The sequence below is a fragment of the Gracilinanus agilis genome, chromosome 4 (genome assembly GCF_016433145.1).
Source record: "Gracilinanus agilis isolate LMUSP501 chromosome 4, AgileGrace, whole genome shotgun sequence".
NCBI lineage: Eukaryota > Metazoa > Chordata > Mammalia > Didelphimorphia > Didelphidae > Gracilinanus > Gracilinanus agilis.
Window position 1 is genome coordinate 312,826,243 of NC_058133.1, and position 25,045 is coordinate 312,851,287.

The 25,045-nt window shown below is 35.7% G+C and overlaps 1 protein-coding gene across 5 annotated transcripts in view; it reads left to right on the forward strand.

The window, feature by feature from the left end:
• Positions 1 to 25,045, forward strand: part of KCNQ5 (potassium voltage-gated channel subfamily Q member 5) — a 705,402-nt gene that overhangs the window by 649,788 nt on the left and 30,569 nt on the right. For 4 of the 5 annotated variants that reach the window (XM_044676058.1, XM_044676060.1, XM_044676059.1 and 1 more), the window contains one exon: positions 14,803 to 14,911. The exons of the other annotated variant lie outside the window; for it this stretch is intronic. In XM_044676058.1, coding sequence (XP_044531993.1) covers positions 14,803 to 14,911 — 109 coding nt within the window. The remainder of the gene's footprint in view (positions 1 to 14,802; positions 14,912 to 25,045) is intronic. 5 annotated transcript variants of the gene reach the window in all.

Consider the following 25,045-nt stretch of genomic DNA (forward strand, 5'->3'; position numbering starts at 1 on the left):
AGGAAGGAAGGAAGGAAGGAAGGAAGGAAGGAAGGAAGGAAGGAAGGAAGGAAGGAAGGAAGGAAGGAAGGACAAAAGAAGGGAAGGAAAGACAAAAGAAAGAAAGAGAAACAGAAACAAAGGCAAAGAAAAACACTTTACTGCTAAAAATCCTAAAACCTAAAGATTATTTGTGAAACTAAAATATGTTTCATTCTAATATTTATATAAATATTACCTATGTACTCCTTGTTGAAATGGTAAAAACAGAGCCAGTCATAGAGTATATATTCTCAATTTTTATTTCAGGCAGTACCACCCAGAGCAAGCCCATTGGTTGGGAAAGTGTCTCCCATGTATCTTTTGGGATAAAGTCCTGCTTTATACAGTCCCACTGATATCAAATAGCTTTTTGTGCAAAATGTACACAAAGAATTGTATTTACAACCCCATAGCATTGAAAACTTTCCTTTTTGGCAGAGCAACAAAATAATATAGAGTGAAAATGCCAATTTCTGAAATAGTAGTACTCTTATCTGCCAATAAAGGTAGTAAAACTCAAGAAGCTCTGATCTGCAGAACAGGTCATCTGAGAATACCAGTTGTTTATATGATTACATCAATGAGTGTACCTTCATTGTATTTTCAGAATTCCAACTTCTTAAATAGCTTATTTAAAATTAAAAAGTGCCTTCAGTTCATCAAATAGCATCATGAGGGTACATGAAAGTAACCTAATATTTTTGCTAATTTCTAATAAAATCATAAAACAAGAAGTAGACAGGACCTCCAACCCTATTGAATCTAATGCCCTTATTTTACAGTCGAGGAAACTGAGGCCCAAAGAAGTTAAGAACTTTGTACAAGTCACGTAGATATTAATTTTCAAAGATTGGATGAAATTGTGCAATAGAGTAAGGATTTAATTAACTTTCTTTGTGTAAACATTTTGTGCTCCATTAAATATTTCCATTAGCTGTTAACTCTTTCACTGGGTACAAAGAAAATTTTTGAAAACTTAGCATGTAAGTAGGAAAAAAAAGAGGTTCAAAATTCAGAAAAGCCACTCAGCCAGTTATTCTAGGCATGCCCTAAGACAGAGTTTCTTAACTTCTCTTTGTCTCTGACCCCTTTTACAACCTGGTAAAGCCTATGAAGTCCTTCTGAATAATGTTTCATTGCCCACATTCGAAACTGAAGAAGACAATAAATTTCTAAAAATTAGTGAGAATAGAGATGTAATTTTTTCCCATTTTCAATTTTCCAAGACTCCCCCCCAGAATTTATCCACAGTGGATCCGAGCTTAAGGACCCCTGCTCTAAGATGAAAGCTCCCAAGTCCTCATTCCAAGGGGACCTTCCAGCAAAGTGCTAGTAGCAGAGACCTTGACAGTCTGAATATCTCTGTATCAGATTTTATTAAGAATGTCTTTGTCTGCAAACTAGATAGAAACTTCATTTGTACATACCGTTTTAAAAAAAAAAAAAGACTTCATAGAATGATGTGATACATGACAGTTATAGACCATGTGTCAGAATAGGGAAATTGAACACAAGGAAAAAGACATTCAGATCAATTGTTCAAGCATTTATTAAGCCCCTTTTATGTGCCAGGCACTATACTATGAGCCAGGAATGCAAGAAAAATGAAACAATTCCTGACCCCAAGGATCTTGCCTTCTTCTTAAGAAACATGGTCACACATAAGAAAATATAAAATATGTACCAAGAAATTCCACATAAGTAGGAAGAGCTAACAATTGGTCCTTTCCAATCTACTCCAGCCTCTTCCCTTTCCAATCTTAGATTTGACTCCCTTCAACACACCCTACATTTCAATTGCCACTGGTCTACTTACTGCTCCTCACCTTTGACACTGTGTATCCTACTTTTGTATTGATTATTCCTCATTCCTGGAATTCTCTCCTCACCTTTGTCTTTTCCTTCGAAACCAAGCTTAAATTGTACCTTCTCTAAGAGGCCTTTCAATGTCTTCCTCAACTGTTTCCCCTCTGAAACTCTCTTCTACATACTCTGCACATGTCTTGTATGAACCTTGTTTAATCTACAATTTGTCTCCTCTGTAGAAGGAAAGAAAGAAACAAGTCTTTATTGTGTCCCCCTGTGCTAGGTACACAGCTAAGCACTTTACCAAGTTTTTATTATCTCATTTGATAACACCACAACCCTGAGAGCTGGTGCTATCATTATCCCCACTTTTCAGTTAAGGAAACTGAGGGAACCTGAGATTTGAGTGACTTACCCAGTGTGATATAGTCAGTAAATGACTGCCACTAGATCTGAACTCATGTTTTGAAGACAAAAACTACTTTTGCCCTTCTCTGGATCCCCAACGATTTATTTACATAGTCCCTGGCACATCAGTACCTAATAAATACTTGTTAACCAATTGATTGTGATTAATCTTTCTTTTTTAAAAAACCTAGTTATCAAAATAGTTGACAGTGAGGAGACCAATTGAAAAAAAGAGATTGACAATTTTTTTACAGCAGTTCATTTACAATAGCCCCTCTTTCTATAGCACTTTGATCTCTTTTTATCTTCTATGCCAGGGATTTTTTTAACTGTCATCAAAAAGCCTCGCATGCTAACCAAGAAATATCCAACTTTATTGAAAAACTAGCTAGAAATTTCACATGAGCTAACAAGAACCTAGAAGGACAGTAAATAGCAGATGACGTTTTCTGAAGTGTTTTCCAGAGTCCTTGGCATATGCCTTGAAGAGTCTAGCAGGGCCCTTGGTAACTGTGTCCCTTTTGCCACATAACAGAGAACTTAGCTTTGGGGCAAGGACACGGTGACCACATAGAGAAATAGTGTTCATGCATCAGCTACTTTAAACTCTAGAAGCCCAGTTGGAGATACCTTTGATATGATGTCTATATTTAGGATGATATTTAATAAGAGTCAGGAAATGACAGCAGTGAGGGAAGGTATAAGAAACTCAACCACCAGAGAAAGTAAAGAGCTCTTGGAAAATGAATTGTAGTTCATAACATGATGTTATGAATTGGCTGTTGTCAACACCATCAGTAACGGTCACATCAAGGTACTGTCCTGCAATGTGATAGGGTAGAATTATTTCATGTGTCATTTAAGTTCCTGGAATTAAAATTTTTGGCAGACTCCCGATCCTGAGTCAAGATCAGAAGAGACGTGAATATTTCATGTGTAACAAGATAAGGAACTACTTTTAAAAAAAGAAGAAGCAATCATCCAAGCATGAAGTGTGTGGGTCAAAGGAAATACCAAAGAGTAAAGAAGGCAGAACTGAAATGCAGGAGACTAGTTATCCTCAAGCCGATTTTTTTTTAAGTCTCCTTGGAATAATATGATAAATAACTGCCACCAGTTCTTATAATTCTTAGAGGCTGAAGATCATTTCTTTTGCTTTTTTATGAGTCAGAACCAGCTGTTGTTGCTTTGCAAGGGTGCCATGTTGTCTCAAGTGAGTTTTCTGGGAAAGGTCCATTGGCAAGAAGGGAGAAGTCGTGTTTTCCAGAAGCATTAATTAATTCAGAGGGACAAAGTAATTAAAGGATTTGGGTAGGTTTCCTTTGTACCAGAGAGAAAATTTAGAAATCTTGAACTAAAGAGAGGCAGCATGGCTTAAGTTATGGATAGACAATCTGACTCAGAGACAGGAAGACCTGAATTCAAGTTCTGCCTCTGGTACATATTGACTGTGTGGATCTGGTCAAATTAATTAATCTATCAGTGCTCTAGGCAGCTCTTTAAGACAAAATTACAGATAAGGCAGAGGGAGTTTCCTTACCTAGGAGTTCCCTAAATTCTAGTTATCCTTATAAGGGGGAAGTTTAAACTATGTAGGAAGATGGCAGAATTACATTCTGAATTTTCCCCCCACCCCTCAAAAAAACATTTTTTTAAGAAATAAACAACAATAACGTCCCAGTTAAAATCTTACCCCCTTTCCTGATTCCCCTTAATGTCAGTACTTTCCTACTATTGGTTATCTCCAATTTACCCTGAAGACAGCTTGATTGTACACAATTGTTTGACTGTGTCTCCCTTTAATAGATTTTGAACTTGAGAATAGAGACTTGTCTTTTGACTTTATTTGGATCCTGAGTGCTTAGCACTCATTGAAAGCATTCAATAAATGCTTATTGACTGACCAACTGACTAAGATTAGTAGGATGGAAGTTAGCCAAGGAGGGGGATAATTTGGATCTCCCCACGATGCTTCCATTTACAGTTTTAAATTGCAATGGAAAGAATTTCTAATGGAAGCAAAATGACGGACTTCAGAAGCCAACAAAAAAAATGCAGAATTCCAGTTTTTCAACTCCCTTAATAATTCTCAAAATCCAAACAATTCTTTTCCCAGGATGCTATGGACAGAGCATAATTTGATTCCTGAATCTCAAAATTCAGAATATAATTTCTACTGTTCCAGATAAAATAAAAGTATTTGAAAGCAAACCCCCCCAACCTAACTGGATAATAAGAAATTGAACAAAAACTTTATTTCCCTTTGCTTTAAGGTCAAGTCTTGAGATTAAAAGCTCTTTTTTATGGTTCCAACCCTATTGAACACAAAAAAGCATATCACCTACATTTAATCAATGTTTAGTGGTAGTCATGGTGATGGTGAAGGTGATGGTGAAGGTGATGGTGATAGTGATGGTGAACAACTCCATTGAAATGGAGGAGTAAAATGACTTGGGAGGATTTGCCCTTTTGGCAACAGATTGTTGTTCCAATTTAATTCACAATAGCATTAATATTAGTGGAATTCCCTGAGTGTATAGCTCCTGGCAGTAACACAGGTGAAATATGTGACAGATAGGAATATACTGCAGGAACAGAGAAAGAATGCCTGAGATTAAGTTTTCCATACCAGCCATGACTCAGTAGATAAGAGATAAAACAATATGAACAAGCAGTTCTTAATCACTAGTAATAGTTCTAGATTACTAAAAATAAAAATGCAAATCAAAATAACCTTGAGGTTTTACCTCATACCCAGCCAATTATCAAAGATGACAAAAGGAGTTAATAATAGATGCATTTACCAAGATAAGATCAAAATGGATTCATGACCTAGACATAAAGGGAGATATCAGAAGCAAACTAGAAGAACTGGAAACATAATGTTTATCAAATTTATGGGTAGGAGAAGAATTTGTGAATAAATAAGAAATAAAAAGCATTGTGAGATATAAAATGGATAATTTTTAATACATTAAATTTAAAAGATTCTGTACAATAAAACTAAAGTAGTTAAGATTAGAAGAAAAATAAGTTGGGGGGAATTTTATAGATAATTTCTCAGATAGAGATCTCATATCTAAAACATATAGAGAACTTAGGCGAATGTATATGAATATGAGCAATCCCCCAATTGATAAATAGTCAAAAGGTATGCACAGACAGGTTTTGGATCAAATCAAAACTATATAGAACTATATGAAAAAATGCTCCAAATCATTATCATTTAGAGAAATGCAAATCAAAACAACTCTGAAATCTCATCTAACATCTATCATATTGCCTAAAATGATAAAGAAGCAAAATGACAAAGGTTGAAGAGGAGATGTAAAAGTGGGGACACATACATTGTTGATGGAATTGTAAATTGATCTAGCCATTTTGGAGAGCAATTCTGATTTATGCTCAAAGAGTTATGCAACCATATACACCTTTTGACACAGCAATACCATTATTAAATTTATTTCCTAAGGTGATCAGAGAAGAAGGAAAAGAACTTTATATGTTCTCAAATTCTTATAGCAGATCTCTTTTCTAGTGGCAAAGAAATTAAACAAGTTATGGCATATGATTGTGATGGAATACAACCATACCACAAGAAATTTAGGAAAGATTAATTTTGGAAAAACATGGAAAGGCCTAGATGATATTATAAAAAGTGAAATGAGCAGAATCAAGAGAACATTATAAAAAGCAACAAAAATATTGTTTGAAAAATGACTTGTGTATGTCCACCTCTAGAGAAAGAACTGACAAACAGAAATAGGTGACATAGTTTATATATATATATATACACATATACATATGTATATGTGTATATATTTTTTTTTAATCAAGTGATGCCTTCTCTGATGGGGGAAGGGGAGGAAAGAAGGGTATTAACTAAATATTTTAATGTAACAAATAAATACATTTAAATTTTGTTAAAAGAAAAAAAGCTGGAAAGATAGGAAGGGGGAAGATTATAAAGGGCAATAAAAGTCAGAAAGGAGCAATGAGGTGTTTCAGTAGATAGAAAGTTAGGTCTAGAAGAGAGAGATCCTGAGTTCAAATCTGTCCTCAGACACTTCCTAATTGTGTCACCCTCAGAAAGTCACTCAACCTCTATTGCCTAAGCCTTACCACTTTTCTGCCTTAGAAACCAAAGCACAGAATTGATTCTGAGAAGTTTAAAAAGAAGAGAAATTGACTAAAATATTCCTATCCTTAGACCCAGAGTTTCCACCACTAGGTGGGAATATACCTCAACAAAGCCAATGACAAAAAGAAAGGCCTTTTATTGACCAAAATATTTATAACAGTATTTTTATGGTAGCAAAAGCTGGAAACAAAATGGATGCTCATCAACTGGGAAATGACTAAATAAATTGAGGTTTGTGAATGTAATAGAATATTACTCTGCAGTAAGAAATTAATATGATGAATAGAGAGAAGCATAGAAAGACTTACATGAACTAGTACAAAAGGGAACCAGAAAAAAAGTGTGTGTATACATATATGTATGTCTATGGGCATATATACATATGTAATTATGCATATATAATCACTACAATAATGTAAATGGAAATATCAATAAAGCAATAGAAACTAAATACTGAGAAATTATAATACTCAAAGTTAGCCCCAAAGAAGTGTTATAAGAATTCACCTTCCCAACTTCTTTGCAGAGTTGAGGGACTAGGGATATGGAACACTGCAGATAACTCTAGACTTTGAAATATTAGTTAGTTTGGGGTTTTTTTTTTTAAATAAGTTTATTTACTTAATTAATTGATTTAGAATATTTTTCCATGGTCACATGATTCATGTTCTCTCCCTCCCCTCTTTCCTCCCCCCTCCTGGAGCTGACAATCAATTTTACTGGATTAAAAATGTATTATATCACTCAATACCTATTTCCATATTATCATTTTTGTAACAGAGTAATCTTTTAAAGTCAGAACCCTAAATCACATACCCATATAAACAAGTGATGTCATATGTTTTTCTTCTGCGATTCTACTCCCACAGTTCTTCCTCTGAATGTAGATAGTTCTCTTTCTCATAAGTCCCTCAGGATTGTCCTGGATCATTGCATTGCTATTAGTAGCAAAGTCTATTACATTTGATCATCCCATAGTGTTTCAGTTTCTGTGTATAATGATCTCCTGGTTCTACTCATTTCACAACACATCCGTTCATGTAAATCTTTCTGGTTCTTATAGAAATCAAGCAGTTCATCATTCCTTATAGCACAATAGCATTCCATCACGATTATATACCACAATTTGTTCAGCCATTCCCCAATCAAGGGACATCCCTTCATTTTCCAATTTTTTGCCGCCACAAAGAGCACAGCCAGAGATATCTTTGTACAAACATTTTTTAATCATTTTGGGGTACAAACCTAGTAGTGGTATTGCTGGATCAAAGGTCATGCATGCAATCTTTTAAAGCCCTTTGGGCATAATTCCAAATTGCCTTCCAGAATGGTTAAATTGATTCACAGCTCTACAGGCAATGCATTAATGTCCCAGTTTTGCCACAATCCCTCCAACATGTATTATTTTCCTTTATTGTCATACTGACCAATCTACTGGGTGTGAGGTGGTACCTCAGAGTTTGGATGATTGAGTGTTAACTGGATTTGTTGGGGTTTTTTAAGCCCTTAAGAATTATAGTGTAAGCACTTAATATATATAATAATGGCACCAATGACAGCAAGATTGACCAAAAAAGGTACTAGGAAAAAGAAAGATGGCATTTTCAGCATGTTGATGGTTTTCAAATATGTTTCAGGGAGAGGAAAAGAGAGAATCTTTATTCTGCTCTTCTTTCAGACTATGACAACCAAAACTACATTTTCCACCATTTTTCCTTGCATCCACTTAAAAAGAATTGAGATTCTACCCAATTTCATTTTCAACAACTCCATTTGAATGTTGTTATTGCCTCAGAAATAAAGCTAGAATCTAAAATAAAGATACTGTATGGTATAGTAGGTAGAACATACCAGACCTGGAGTCTAAGTTGTATTTGAATTCTTCCTCAGATATTTACTAGCTCTGTGGTCATAGACAAATCATTTATCCTCTCAAAACTTGATTCTCTCACCTTTAAAATGAGAAAAATAATTCTTATACTTTCTACAGCAAAGACTTGTATTGAGGAAAAATACTGTATGAAACAGTTCATTGTTATCATTATTTTTATGATGATAAAGCACTTTACTCAAGGGACACAAGTTCTGTGTCACTTATTTTATTTTTCCATTGGTCCATTCATTTATTCAGCATATATTTATCAAGCCTCAACTGCACAATGCATGTGCTAAGAACTGGGCATGGTACAAGATGAATAAGGTAGGACTCTGCCAATAGAGGGGAATAGCATGCACACAAATAAATATGAGACGAATTAGAATGTAATCAGCAAATGCACAAGACAAAGTACTCGTGATATCGGATCAGAGAGGGATCAGGACCAACTCAGGGATCAGAGCTTTTTAGAGAAATCAATATCACTTCACCTGGACCTTACAAAATAAGAATGAAGGGAAGGATGAGGTTCAGGGGCAGGCTGGGGAAGGAATAATCCTAAGCATAGGAAAAAAAAGGAATAAATGAGAAAGTGGTAAATACATTCCATTTTTAGGAGGAAAACAAAAAGCCCAGTTTTGATGAGAGTGCAAAGTATGTAAAGAGTATTAGACTGGAAAGATTGAAATGCAAGTCGAAACTAGATTGTGAAAGATCTGAAATGTTAAACTAAGATCTAGATCTTTTTTTTCATAGGCCACTAAAGGTTTTTATACAGAATGCCACTGCCAGCACAGCGCATTCCAAATAGATGACTATAGCTAGAATGGATTGGAAAGCAGAAAATAAAGTCTGGAAGTAGGAGGAACAGCCTATGTGAAAAGCCATGTAATAATAACTAATATTTGTGTGGTACTTACTACATGCCAAGCACTGTGCTACTAAGCATGTTGAAATTTCATTTCATTTGATCCTCACAACAACCCTGTAAAGTAGGTGCTTATTGTTATTGTCCCCATTTTATAGATGAGGAAACTGAGGCAAAAAGAGGTTAAGTGACTTGCCAAGGTGACACAGTTAGTACCTGAGGCTGGATTTGCACTCACATCCTCCTGACTCAGTTCCCTATGCCTCTATCTCTAAATTAGGATGATAAATTTGGATCCAAGTGAGGTGGTATTTTCTTCACATGTAGGAACTATGTTAATGCCTATATCTTAATAATGATGAATGGCAATAAAAATTGATTTTGAAATGTTATATGTAATGTGGTTATGTTACAGAGGCTGCTTAAAGTCTGCCCAACTAATAAAAAATTTAATTAAATGATGGGGAGAAAGTATGGAGATATCTTGGTTTCCTGCAGGATGACTGCTGATAAATGTGGGTGTGAATGTACATTTGGCAGTTTTTAAGAGAAATTCTTACTATACATAATACTCAAATGCTATATTTAAAATGTTTCATATGTTATCTACTCAGAAGAAAATGTCACAGTCTAATGCTTAGGCATCTCCCCAAAACTCCCTAATGGACTCCCTGTGGATTCTGCCCTCCGTAAGCTGCAAGAATGACAAGGCTACCAATAGACTTTTATAAATCACTTTAAAGTTTACAAAGCACCTTCTATGCATTAACTCCTTTGAACCTCCCAACGACTTTCTAAGCTAAATACTACAGATATTATCACCTTAGCTAAACACTACAGAGAATTACAGCATTATTATCATTTTTGTTTAGTTGCTTCATCTTATCTGGCTCTTTATAACCCCATTTGGGGTTTTCTTGGCAAAGATACTGGTTTGCCATTTCCTTCTCTGGTTCATTTTACAGATGAGGAAACTGAGGAAGATGGGATTAGCTAGCTTGTCCATGATCCCACAGTAAATTCTGGGGCCAAATTTGAACTCAGGTATTCCAGACTCCAGGCTTGGCACTCTAACCACTGTGCAACCTACCTGCCCATTATTCATTATTAACACATTAAATTAAATACTACAGATGAGGTGTCAATGTCAAAACCCAACAAATCCGGTTGTCATTCACTCATATAAACAAAACAATGCTGAGGAATTATAATGCTCAAATTTAACCCCAATGAAGAGATATAAGAATACACCACTCCCAACTTCTTTGCAGAGTTGAGGGACCAAGGACGTGGAACACTGCATATAATATTAGACTTTTAAAAATATTGGTTAGTTTTGATATTGTTAATTAGATATTTAGATATCTCTTTATATATTAAATATATCTAGATGATTAGATCTACCTGAAATACTAAAGATGTAATAGTATTCTCATTTTTAATAAGTACTACAGATATTATCTAAGCTAAATACTATAGATAATATAGTAGTAGTAGTAGTAGTATTAATAAGTTAAATACAGGGGGAAGCTGGGTGGCTCAGTGGATGCAGAGCCAGACCTAGAGATGAGAGGTCCTAGATTCAAATCTGGCCTCAGACACTTCCCAGCTGTGTGACCCTGGGCAAGTCACTTGACCTCCATTGCCTAGCCCTTACCACTCTTCTGCCTTGGAGCCAATACACAGTATTGATTCCAAGATGGAAGGTAAGGATTTATATAAAAAAATAAAATAAAAAATAAGCTAAATACTACAGATTTATCTAAACTGAATACTCCAGATATTATATTATTCTCCTTATTAATGTATTACATTAAATACAACAGAAATTATCTAAGCTAAATGCTATATAATAGTATTATTCTCATTATTAATGTAAATTAAATACTATAGACATTTATCTAAGCTATGTTATAATAAAATCTAATAATATTATAGTATTATTCTCATTATTAATATGTTGTATTAAGTTACTATCATATCTAAATACTATATCTAATAGTAAATATCTAAATACTATAGCTATGACATTATTAATATGTCAAGTTTAAAAATACAGATGTCATGATTTTAAAAATAAGGAAATAAGGGTCTGCCCAGCATCATGAAGCTAATGAATGTCTGAATCAGGACATTAACTCATGTGTTCCACAATCCAAGGTTGCAATTCTATCCATCATACCATGCTACAGTTATGAATAATGTATATTTTCTTGCTTTCTGTCCTAGTAACAACTCTAAGACAGAAGGGCAAGGGCTAGGCAGATGGGGTTATGTGACTTGCCTAGGGTCACACAGCTAGGAAGGATCTGAGGTCACATTTGAACCCAGATCCTCTCAATTCCAGGACTGGTGCCCTATCCACTGTACCACTCCATCCACAATAGTCCTATATTCTTACCCTCTCAAAATCTCTTTCTTTCAGCAGTTCCAAAGATCACTTAAGTTCACATAAATGTTTTGAGGATTTTCCAAAGTTTGGAGTGGTTCAGAGAACTTGGGGTTCAAGATGTAGTTCTGCCACCTAACTTGAAAAAGTCATTTAGAGTCTTTTACAGTTTTTTTTTTTCATTTGTAAAATGGTAGAAGTGGAGATGAAGGAGTGTATCTCAACCCTGGGAGATGACTTGTGAAAATGCATGGAGGTGGGAGATGAAGGTCAAGTGGACACTGGGCCAAGCAGACACCTGCTTCGTAGACACTCAAGACTGAATTTGTAAGGATGGTAGACCAGATACGACCCAGACATTCTCACACTCAAAAGTGTGACTACAGGAAACACCATTGGCACAATTTAGTGCCCTTCTCTTGCAGTACATACCAGCAGGCTTAACTTTGTGAAATAGCTAGGACAGGTATTATTTCTTGCAAGTGGAGCTAGAGTAGAATAAAAGGAAATAGCTCTAGCTCTATTATCCTGTCTCACATTATTCCCTTTGACATAGTCTTCATTCCAGACAAACTGGACTTTCAACAATTCCCCAAACTTGACGTGCATTTCCTACCTCCATGCTTTTTCACAAGTCATTTCCCAAGGTTGAGAGACACTCCTTCATCTCCACTTCTTAGCATCCTTGTCCTTCTTCAAGGTTCAGCTCAGGTACCACAAAAGTGCTCTGGGAGGTCTTCCTTGTTTCTGCCTCACTCCTGCTTATTGATGTTCTTAACCCTCTTCAACCACCACCTATTTACTTATTTGTGTACCCTGAGGCATGCAAAAACAACCCTCAGTCATTGGGTTTTTTTTTAAATCCTTAACTTCTGTGTATTGGCTCCTTGGTGGAAGAGTGGTAAGGGTAGGCAATGGGGGTCGAGTGACTTGCCCAAGGTCACACAGCTGGGAAGTGTCTGAGGCCAGATTTGAACCTAGGACCTCCCATCTCTAGGCCTGACTCTCAATCCACTGAGCTACCCAGCTGCCCCTAGTCATTGGTTCTTTACAGTTTACATAGCACTTCCCTCACAACTGTGCAGGGTAGGGAATATAGTCATTACTATTACAGAAAAAAAATTTTTTAAACAGGATCCTGAATGACAAACCAGGTGAGAGCATCGGGATTCTCTGTACACATCTATATGTAGCTATACACATCTGTACACGTGAAAGCAGCTAGCATTTATTAAGAGCCTAGTGTATTCCAGGAATGATGCTAACTGCTGGGGAGACAAAGGAAAAAAATTAAATCTTTGATCTCAAAGAGCTCACAGTGTAATGGCGGAGACAACAAGCCAATGGACAAACAAGGTATTGTTCCATTGTTTTCAGTTGTGTCTGATGCTTCATGACCCCATTTGGAATTTTCTTGGCAAAGAAACTGAAATGGTTTACCATTTCCAGCTTATTTTACACATGAGGAAACTGAGGCAAACTGTTAAATGACTTGCCCAGATTCACATAACTAGTAAATGTCAGGGGTCCGATTTGAACTGAGGAAGATGAGTCTTTCTGATTCCAAGTCCAGAACTCTCTCCATTGTACCAACTAAGCTGCCCAACGAACAAGATATATATTTTTATTTTTATATATTTTATATTATATATTATTATATTTATATTTTATTATAATATATAATTTCAATATATAATCAATATGTGTATGTTCACATATGCATGTATATATTATTATATTTATATTTTATTATAGTATATAATTTCATTATATTTAATAAATATGTTTATGTACATATCTGTTTAATAAATATGTGTATATATACATATATATCGTATATGTATAGGTATATGAGTGGGGATAAATTAGAAAAAATCTTTAAGATGATAGGACTTTTTTTTAAACCCTTTTTAAACCCTTACCTTACAACTTAGAATCAATACTGTGTATTGGTTCCAAGGCAGAAGAGTGGTAAGGGCCAGGCAGTGGGGGTTAAGTGACTTGCCCTGGGTCACACAGCTGGGAAGTGTCTGAGGCCAGATTTGAACCTAGGACCTCCCATCTCTAGGCCTGGCTCTCAATCCACTGAGCCACTGAGCTTCCCCCAACATGGTAGAATTTTTTTTTTAAAGCCTTGTACTTCAATGTATTGTCTCATAGGTGGAAGATTGGTAAGGGTGGGCAATGGAGGTCAAGTGACTTGCCCAGGATCACACAGCTGGGAAGTGGCTGAGGCCGGGTTTGAACCCAGGACCTCCCGTCTCTAAGTCTGACCCTCACTCCACTGAGCTACCCAGCTGCCCCCAACATGGTAGAATTTTAACTGAGACTTGAAGAAAGCCAGAGAAGCCAGAAGCCAGAGATGAGGAGCGAGGGAGTTCCAGGCCTGGGGAATAGATAGCAAAAATGGGCAGAGTCTGAAAATAGAGTGTTGGGTTCAAGGCACAGCAAGGAATCCAATGTGCCCATGTCACAGAGTATATGAGGAGAGTAAGGTATAAGAAAATTGGAATGGTAGGAAGAGGCCAAGTTATGAAGAATATTAAGAGATAAACAAAGGATTTTATATTTTATCCTGTTGGAAACGAGGAGCCACTGTTGTTTATTGAATAAAAAGGTAATATAGTCAGACCTGTGATTAAGGAAAACCATTTTGATAGCTGAATAGAGGAAGGATTGGAGTGGAAACAACCACCAGGCTATCACAACACAGAAATATCTAATACTGTGTTTAGCTTAATGACCCTAGGATGGAGTAATAAGAAACAAAGAGACTTACTTTTTATTGTTAATCAATGAATTAACAAATGAATTAACACTTAAAAAGCATTTACTAAGTGCCAGGCAGTGTGCTGGATGCTACAATAACAAAAGAAAAAAGTAAACAGCTCTTGTCTTCAAGAGTCTTAACATCTGTTGGAGAAGACAAGACAAATTTATGTATCTACAAAATATGAAGAAATCAAATACAAAATAGTTTGAGAATGTTGAGAGGAGTGACACTGCAGTAGAGAAGTCAAAAAAAAAAAAGGCTTCAGATAGCCTGAGCCTAACTTGGAAGGATTCTAAGAGATGGAGGAGAAGAAAGAGTGTCCCAGACATGGGAGCCACCAAGTGCAAAGGCATTGGAAATTGGCGAACATTAGACCACCTGCCATCTTGGGTAGGATGGTTTTACCTTTTTGGCTTCTTCAGGGGCAATGTTTAAATTGAAGACAGAAAACCATGTTGTGTTTTAAATCATTGGTTTTGTTTTAAAGATTTGTTACTCAACTTATAATTTTATCTTACAGCCGACACTGCTCTTGGAACAGATGATGTATATGATGAGAAAGGATGTCAATGCGATGTTTCAGTAGAAGACCTCACCCCACCACTGAAAACTGTCATTAGAGCCATCAGGTAGGTGAGGAAAATGTGGTAGAGCCCCAGAGCTGATTGTTTGAATTTCTGTGTTCCTGTATTCTTCTCTTTACAGGTAAACTGGTCGTAATCATTTCTGTCCTAGGTTCCTATTAGTCAAACATATAATTAACCTTTATACAGCACTTTAAGATTTGCAAAGTGCTTTAGGTATGTATTATTTCATTTGATAATAGAGATAATACACTGCATTCAGTGACAAGGGTTTTGTCAGTGTTGGATGGAGTCTGAAAAGTCAGGCAAAGTCAAAGAAAAACTACATGATTGCTGGCTTGCCTGTAATTTGTTACATCAAAGACATTTAATTTAAATGCCATTTGACTTAAAAATTCTCCTTGCATGGGGGGCAGCTGGGTGGCTCAGTGGATTGGGAACCAGGCCTAGAGACAGGAGGTCCTAGGTTCAAATCTGGCCTCAGACACTTCCTAGCTGTATGACCCTGGGCAAGTCACTTGACCCCCATTGCCTACCCTTACCACCCTTCTGCCTTGGAGCCAATACATAGTATTGACTCCAGGACAAAAGGTAAGGGTTTTTAAATAATTGATTGATTGATTGATTGATTTAAAGAAATTCTCCTTGTGTGCTGGGACTATTGGTTTTTTTAAACCTCTTCATCTCCCTATAAGATGGCTTAGAATAGGTTGAACATAAGATAAACACAAAACAATTTTAGTTATACTAGGCCCTTGCCTGGATGAAATGTGATAAAAAAAAAAAAAAAGCTAAATGAGACATTCAAAGTAATCAGGTTTTGAACAGAAGGAACCAAGAGGTGAGGAGAAGAGGGGAGAGGAGAGGAGAGGAGAGGAAAAGAGAAGAGAGGAGAGGAGAAGAAAATAGAAGAGAGGAGAAGAGAGGAAGGGAGAAAGGAGCAGAAGCTTTTGAAATCACCTTGAAAGACTTTATCCATGTCAGTAATGGACATCAAGGGGTCTATAAACTAGAGATGAGGAATAAGGCTAGTCAGACCCACAAAAAGTACTAAAATCTTTGTTAACCAGCAAACGTAGGCTCTTAGCCCATTTACTAGCCATATCTCGAGACTTGTTTTTTTTTTAAGTTCTCAGCTTTTTATTTCTGTGCTTTCAACTGAAATCCAAGGGAAATAAATTGGTCTCCCTTTGTGATTCAGTTTCCTCATTGAGAGCACCAAAGGTAGCTAGCTCTTTATCAACATCTGTATCACAGCTTTAAAGGCAGGATGGTATATTGAAAAGAGTCTGAGTCAGAAGATCTGAGTGAGAATCCTGCCTCTCACATCTAAAAGTTATTTGATCCTTAGCAAAATCATTTAATTTCTCTGTACCAATTTCCTTGGCTATAAAATTAGATCATGGTTGCTGTGAGGAAAGTGCTTTATGAACCATCTAGAAACAGAAGCTAATATTATTTTTATTCAATACTTTCCAATGTTTCATTGCTTTGAAGATTCATCTCTGGCGCCTTCTCTAATTAGATTTCATTTTTCATGGACTTCTGAAGCTTTCTAGTTTCTGTGTCTGGAAGAAATGTTTTCTTCCCCTCTCTAAGGTTTTTTTTTTCTTAAGCTAAGTCAGCAAGAACAACTCTAACTTTGTACCTTCATCAAATTTGTCTCTTGAGGTCCCTTTTGGTGCTAAAATCCTATGATTCTATTGAGGTGTGCTGAGGGCCTGATTAGGAGATGAAAGATTTGTAGTTATTTTTCTCAATATAGGTATATGATTAAAGGATAGTCTTAGTTATCTGCACCTGAAAAGGCATTGCAGGTTCAGATCATACATCTTATTGAGAATCTTGTCCTGGGCATCTTAGCTACATATATAAGTTTAGTTCCATGTAGCCAGAAAATTCAATTAGCCAGAATCCACAACTCATCCACCATGCCAGATAATTAAAATGCCATGGTAGTTTTAATTTATCGATGATGAAACTTGCTCGTGATTAATGTGCTATATGTCTTTTTAGGTTAGTTCAACTTTGCCTTTGTATTTTTCCCAATTTTATCAGGTAACTAGCTCTTTTGAACATTTTGTTTTTAGTCAGTGGTTGAAAATACATTTTATAATCCAACCATTACATTAATATTTCCTGAAAATAAAGCTAAATGGCACAATGGAAAAAATATTCCATTTAAAAGTTGGAAGGACAGAAAAATAAATGCATCATATTTACTATTTGTAAGGTTTTCATTGATATATGTTTTCCGTGATTATTCATGTTTATTAGGCATGTGTTGTATGATTGGGCATTTTTGTGGAATGCTGAAATTCCTCTCTCCGATTGTGATCTCCTGTCCTTTCATTTCTCTCTCTCCTTTCCTCCTTGTAAATCATTTCTCTCATTTTGATCTCAAATGCCTCCACCTCTCCCTATTTTTCCATTTTATTAGTTACCTTTATTCTGGACTTATTTTCCTTTCTTCTTTCTTGACCCTAAAGTTAAAAAGTCCACAAGGCACCAGCCTTCACTCTTGAATATCCCTTCTCATCTCCTCACCCCCGTAGCCCCTCTTCTATCACTTACCTGCCTGCCAAGTCTTCATTCCTTATCAGCCTGCTCTTATTCTCAGCTGCTAAATGATGTTACTGGACATTGCTGGTGTAAGTTCCTGAAATGTGCTTACTGACTCCACTATAAATTCATGTTATCTAATTTCAGCAGAGCACGGCACTCCTTTTATGCTTTCTTGATTGATTCTCTATCATGTCCAGTCAAGTCCAGTTAGAAAGCATTTATTAGATGCCTACTACATGCCAGGGATTGTGCTAAGTGCTTGGGATGGAAAGAAAAATATAAGACAACCCACACACTGGTGGAGCTCACGGTCCAATGAAGGAGACAAAATGTAAATAACTCTATGGGTACAAGATACAGGACATAGGAGATGAACAGAGGGATGGAGGGGAAAGACTTTTGGCCAAAGGTGGGTCTTAGCGGAGACCAGAAGGAACCCAGGGATACCAGGAGACGGAGATGAGGAGCAAGAAAATTCCAGGAAGGGTGGATAGCCAATGAAACTATCCAGAGGTAGTAGCTTTAGTAATATGTTCACCACTGTACAAAATTTTCCTCTTCTCCATGCAGCCTCACCAGCTTGAATTTCTCTTATAGCAAATTACTTCACCTCTGATTTTATTAAGAAAATGGAGATCATCAGTCTTGCTCACCTTCACCACATCTCAAGATCCCTCTAGAGAATTATCTTCAGAATCATTGTAATAAATTTCACAAATTGGGGGAACGTGGCTAGATAGTAGTTCACAAGGAAAAGATGGGGTTTTATTGGACTGCGCCTCAACATGAGTTAACAGTATGATGTGGCAGCTAAGAAAACTGCAGGAAGAGATTGTGTCTTCAAAGAACTCATGATGAAAGAGGCTGTCCACCCCATAGAAGGAACTGACGGAACACAAATTGAAGGATGCTATTTTTCGCTTTATTTCCTTCATGAGTTTTTTTCTTGTATAAGCAACGTGTCTTCTTTCACAATATGATGGAACTATGGAAATATATATTGCATGATAGCACACGTATAACCTATATCATATATTACGTGCCTTCTCAGGGAGAGAGAGAATATGAATTGCAAAATGTCAGAAAATGATTATCAAAAATTGTTGAGGGGGAAGAATATATATAAGTAAAATTATTACCTCTTAGTCCCTCAAAAAAATTGATAGTGCAATAATATGGAATTGATCAAAGATACATGTAAAACCCAGTGGAAGTGTGCATCGGCTTAAGGGGGGTTAGGAGGGTTTGGGGAAGAGGGAAAGAACATGAAATATGTAACTAGGGGAAAATATTTAAAATAAAAACTTAAAAAATAAAATAATAAAATAAAATAAACTTTTCACTTTAAAATATTAAAAAAATTGATAGTGTCCAAAATTTGGGGGAGAGGGTGAGGAGGACAGTAAGACTTTCTATATCCTGCCATTTCCAAACACCTAAAGTATAATATTCAGTTAAAGCAGCCAGATTTTTAAAATTAGCCTAATTTTTCCTCCACACTGATAGTCAGGTAAGAGCTACCACAATATTAAAAGGACTGAAATTTATGCCATGAGGTTTGGGATGAAGGAACTGGAAACATGTAGCCCAGAGAAGAAAAATGTAATCAATTCGTGATAACTATGTACAAGTAGTTTAAAGAAGGTTTTTCCTGGTTAGAAGGAAGAATTTCATTTGTTGGTGGCAGGGCAGACTGTATCCAAAAATATGATGACTGTTATGTGAAAACAAAAAGTACTAATCAAACTTCTTTTTTTTTTTTTCATCTAAACCTTTACCTTCTGCCCTAGAATCAATAGTATCTTCTAAGGCAGAAGAGTGGGAAGGGCTAAGCAATGGGAGTTAAGTGACTTGCCCAGGATCACATGGCTGGGAAGTATCTGAGGTCACATTGGAACCCAGGATCTCCCATATCCAGATTTGGCTCTCTATCCACTGGGCCACCTAGCTGGCACTCAAATTCCTTTTTTACTCCTATGATTTCAACCTCTGGTAGCATTACAATATATTATTGGCATTGAAAGCTGATAAAGATCATATACATATTGTCTATGATATTAAATTAAACTACCATAACTTTTTGCCATCATTGTTTTTAAAGATTAATTAACTAGATATTGTAGTTCTACAACATATTTTACTTCATTATTAATCTTATATAATTAATTATGATAAGATAATATATAAATACACTACAATATATAAATATTATATATCATATATAAATATATAAATAATTTTTTACTATTTAAATATGGTTTATAACAATATAATTTTATTTAATAATGCAAATGCTTGTTTTGAATGTGTATTCTAAAGAACATTAAAGTGCTTTCTAAATTTTCAAAATTCCAAAATGAGAAATATAATCTGAAAAAAAAAACAATATTTCTTTCAAAGAAAAATATATGGACATATACCAAAATGGGTGACGGGGAGAAGGAAAGAGGAATGGTGTTAGATCTATAATTTCATTTGCATAAGGATCTCCTATGTGAGGAAGCTCCTACCAATTCAGATCTTAGAAAATTGCTTGGAACACTAAGAGTAACCTCTTGCTTAGGGTCATATAGTCAATATGTGTCAGAAGCAGAAAATGAACTCAATCATCCAAAGTGCTATCTGTTTCATTAGAGGTTCTCCAATTTTTATTCTTGGTACTGTGCATTCTTAAAAATTATTGAAAACACCAAAGAATTTTTGTTTATGTGGTTTATATCTATCAACATTTAGCATAATAGATGTTAAAACCTATTTTATTACCTTTTAAAATATTATATTTTCCCCAATTACATGTAAAAGGAATTTTTTAACATTCTTTTTTTAATGTTGAATTTTAAATTCTCTCCCTCTTTCCATCTCTCCCCTTCCCCCTCCCTAAGATAGTAGGTAATCTGATACAGATTTTACATGGGCAATCATGTGAAACATTTTCCTGTATTAGTTATTTTGCAAACGAGATCTCAAACAGAAAAATGGGGGAAGAAGAAGAAAGCGAAATACAGTATGTTTGGGTTCTCATTCAGCCTCTATCAGTTCTTTCCCTGAAGGCAGATGGCATTTTTCATCCTGAGTCTCTGGGATTGTCTTGGACCATTGTATTGCTAAGAATAACTAAGTCGGGGGCAGCTGGGTAGCTCAATGGATTGAGAGTCAGGGCTAGAGACAGGAGGTCCTAGGTTCAAATCTGACCCCAGACACTTCCTAGCTGTGTGACCCTGGGCAAGTCACTTGACCCCCATTGCCTACCCTTCCCACTCTTCTGCCTTGGAGCCAACACACAGTATTGACTCCAAGACGGAAGGCAAGGGTTAAATAATAATAATAATAATAACTAGGTCATTCACAGTTCATCAAAAAATATTACTCCTGGGGGCAGCTGGGTAGATAGATCAGTGAATTGAGAGGCAGGCCTAGAGACGGGAGGTCCTAGGTTCAAATCTGACCTGATGTGTGACCCTGGGCAAGTCACTTGACCCCCATTGCCCACCCTTACCAATCTTCCACCTATGAGACAATACACCGAAGTACAAGGGTTTAAAAAAAAAAAAAAAAAAATCTGACCTGAGACACTTCCCAGCTATGTGACCCTGGGCAAGTCACTTGACCCCCATTGCCTACCCTTACCACTCTTCTGCCTTGGAACCAATACACAGTATTGACTCTAAGACAGAAGGTAAGGGTGTATATATATATATATAACTACTACTACTACTGGGTACAATGTTCTTCTGATTCTGCTTTCTTTATTTTGCATCAGTTCATGTAAATCTTTCCAGGCTTTTAAAAATTAGTGTCTCTATTTTCCCACATCCCTTCCAACATTTACCATTTTCCTTTTTCTATCATATCAGCCAATCTGATAGGTTTGAGCTGGCACTTCAGTTATTTTAATTTACATTTCTTTACTCAAGAGTGGTTTAGAGGGGCCAACAGGTGGCTCAATGGGTAGAGAGCCAGTCCTAGAGATGAAGGTTCTGGGTTCAGATCTGGACATAGACACTTCCTAGCTATGTGGCCTTGGGAAAGTCACTTAACCTCATTTGTCTAGCTATTACCACTCTTTTGCCTTGGAACCAATGATCAGTTTTTATTCTAAGACAGAAAGTAAAGGTTGAGAGTGAAAGAGAGTAATTTAGGACATTTTTTCTTATGATTATTGGTAGCTTTAATTTCTTCATCTGAAAACTTCCTGTTCATATCCTTTGACCATTTATTAATTGGAGAATGTCATGTGTTTCTATGTTTGACTTAGTTCTCTGTATGTTTGAGAAATGAGATCTTTATCAGAAATAATTGCTGTAAAAAAATTTTTCCCAGCTTTCTACTTTCCTTCTAATTTTGGTTGCATTGATTTTGTTTATACAAAACCTGTTTAATATAATCAAAATTTTCCATCTTACATCCTATAATGCTCTTTATCTCTTGTTTGGTCATAAATTATTCCCTTGTCCATAACTCTGACAAGTAAACTATCCCATGATCCCCTAATTTTCTTGTGCTATCACCCTTTTTTTTTTTAATCTTACCTTCCATCTTAGAATCAATACTGGGTATCGGTTCCAAGGCAGAAGAATGGTAAGGGCTAGGCAATGGGAGTTAAATGACTTGCCCAGGGTCACACAGCTAGGAAGTATCTGAGGCCAAATTTGGACCCAGGACCTCCCATCTTTGGGCCTGGCTCTCAATTCACTGAGTCACCTAGCTGCCCCCAATATCACCCTTTTAAGTCTAAACCCATGTTAAACTTACCTTGGTATTCAGTGTGAGATGTTGGTCTATCCCCCAACTCTGCCATACAATTTTCCAATTTTCCTAACAATTTTTTTCAAATAGTGAGTTTTTGTCCCAAAACTTCAAATTTTCAAATTTACCAGTCACTAAATTGTTATAGTCATTTATTATTAGGTATGGTGTCCCCTAATTTATTCCACTAATCCACCACTTAGCCAATGCCAGATTGTTTTGATGATTCCTGCTTTGTTTGAAATCTGGTAGGTTACCTTCCATCACTTTTTTTAATTGATTCCCTTGATATTCTTGACCTTTTGTTCTTCCAGATGAATTTTGTTATTATTTTTCTAGCTCTATAAAATAACTTTTGGGCTGTTTGGTATGACACTGAATAAGTAGATTGGTTTAGGATAAATTGTCATTTTTATTCTATTTGCTTGGCCTATCTGTAAATAATATTTTTCCAGTTTTTTAAGATATAACTGTATTTGTATGAAAAGTGTCTTATAATTGAGTTCATATAGTTCCTGAGTTTGCCTTGGCACATGGATTCCTAAATATTTTATCTTATCTGCCATTAACTTAAGTGGAATTTATTTTTCTATCTCTTGATGTTTGACTTTGTTGGTAATATATAGAAATGCTGGTGATTTGTGTGGATTTATTTTATATCTTGCAGCTTTGCTAAAGTTATCAATTATTGCAAGTAGTTTTTAGTTGATTCTCTGGGACTCTTTAAGTATACCATCCTATTATTGACAAAGAATGATAGGTTTTGCTTTTTCATTGTCTATTCTACTTCCTTCACATTCTTTTTCCTTTCTTATTGCTCTAGATAGCATTTCTAGTACAATATTGAATAATAATGGTGATAATGGACATCCTTATTTCACCTCTGATCTTATTGGAAAAGCTTCTAGCTTGTCCCCATTACAGATAATACTTGATGAGAAAAACCTATTATTTTTAAAAGATAATTGATTTAAAAATAATTTTAAATTCTTTACGTGTTAATATAAACATATTTCATGGGAAATAACTATAATTTTTTAATTTAATGAGAAGAGGGCATTTTATATGTTTTGCAAATATATATAGCTTTGCAAATCTCATTAATGTCTGACAATAGAAGACAGCTAAATCCTTACATTTGCTTCTTTTTTAATTTGTTATTTATTTATAACATTCTTTTTTTTTAGTTCTAAATTCTCTCCCTCCTTCTAGCCCCTCTCCCATCCATCCATTGAGAAGACAAGCATCAATTATTCATGTGAAATCATGCAAAACTTATTTTTATATTAGCCATATCAAGAAAAAGGGATAACAAGTTACATAAAGTGAAAAAATATATTCTTCAATTTACACTCAAAGCAGTTCTCTCCCAAGGGAGATAACATTTTTCATCAAGAGTTCTTCAGACTGTCTTGGATCACTAGATTGATCAGAGTGGCTAAGTTGTTCACAGTTGATCATTGTTATTATATTGCTGTTACTGCACTCTCCTAGTTCTGCTTACTTCAGTCTACATCAATTCACATAGGTCTTCCCAGGATTTTCTGAAACCATCACCCTCATCATTTTTTGTACCACAATAGTATTTCATCACAATCATATACCACAACTTGTTCAGTCATTCCCCAATTGATGGGCATCCCCCCTCCAATTTCCTATTCTTTGCCATGACCAAAAAATAAAAAATGAGGTGCTAGAAATGTTTTGTATTTTCATTTTATCTCTCTAGGATATAAACCTGGCAAAGGTATTGCTGGTTCAAAGGGTATATACAGATTCATAGTCTTCTGGGCAGAGTTCCAAATTTCTCTCCAGAAATGGTTGAACCAGTTCACAGGTCCACAACAATGCATTAGTATCCCAATTTTTCCATATCCCCTCCAGCATTTGACTGACTTTTCTGTCATGTTATCCAATCTGACAGTATGAGATGATACCTCTGAGTTGTTTTAATTTTTGTTTCTCTAATCAAAATTATTTAAACCTTTTTTCATATCACTACAGATAACTTTGATTTCTTCTTCTGAATACTGCCTATTCATATTCTTCAACCATTTATCAACTGGAGCATGGCTCTTATTTTTATAAATTTGACTCAGTTCCTTCTATATTTGAAAAATAAGACCTTTATCTGAGAAACTTGCCATAAACATTTCTGATATCACTTCATTTTTCACAGTAACTTTTAACAAAATATAGTTTCCCTGATTATCTCTTTTAATTTGGTCAATTTTTGCTTTTGCTCTGTCTAAAATCATGATTGCTACCTTTGCCTTTTTATCTCAGTTGAAACATATCTGTCCTAACCCTTTATTTTAACTCTGTGCATGCTGTTTTAAATGTCTTTCTTGTAAACAAAATATTACTGGACTCTAGATTCTAATCCATTCTGCTGTTTCTTTTTATGGGTTCCCCTCATATTCACTTATATTTCCCTCCATCCTATTTTTGTCTGGTTATCTTTTTCTTTGTCTTTTTACCTTGTGCCTCCTCAAAAGTTTGTTTTGCTTCTCACCATTGTCTCCCTTAATCTGATTTCCCTCTTATCATCCCTCCCACCTTTCTCTTATCTCCTTCCTTTCCCACTTGCCTATTAGGTAAGATAGTTTTTTATTTTAATATTTTCCCATAGTTACATGTTTCATGTTCTTTCTCTCTCCCCAAACCCCCCTGACCCCCCTTAGCCGATGCACAATTCCACTGGGTTTTACATGTATCATTAAGACCTAATTGCATATTATTGATAGTTGGACTAGAGTTATTGTTTAGTGTCTTCATCCCCAATAATATCCCCATCAGCCCATGTGTTCAAGCAGCTGTTTTTCTCCTCCCACAGTTCTTCCTCTGAATGTGGCTAGTTTTCTTTCT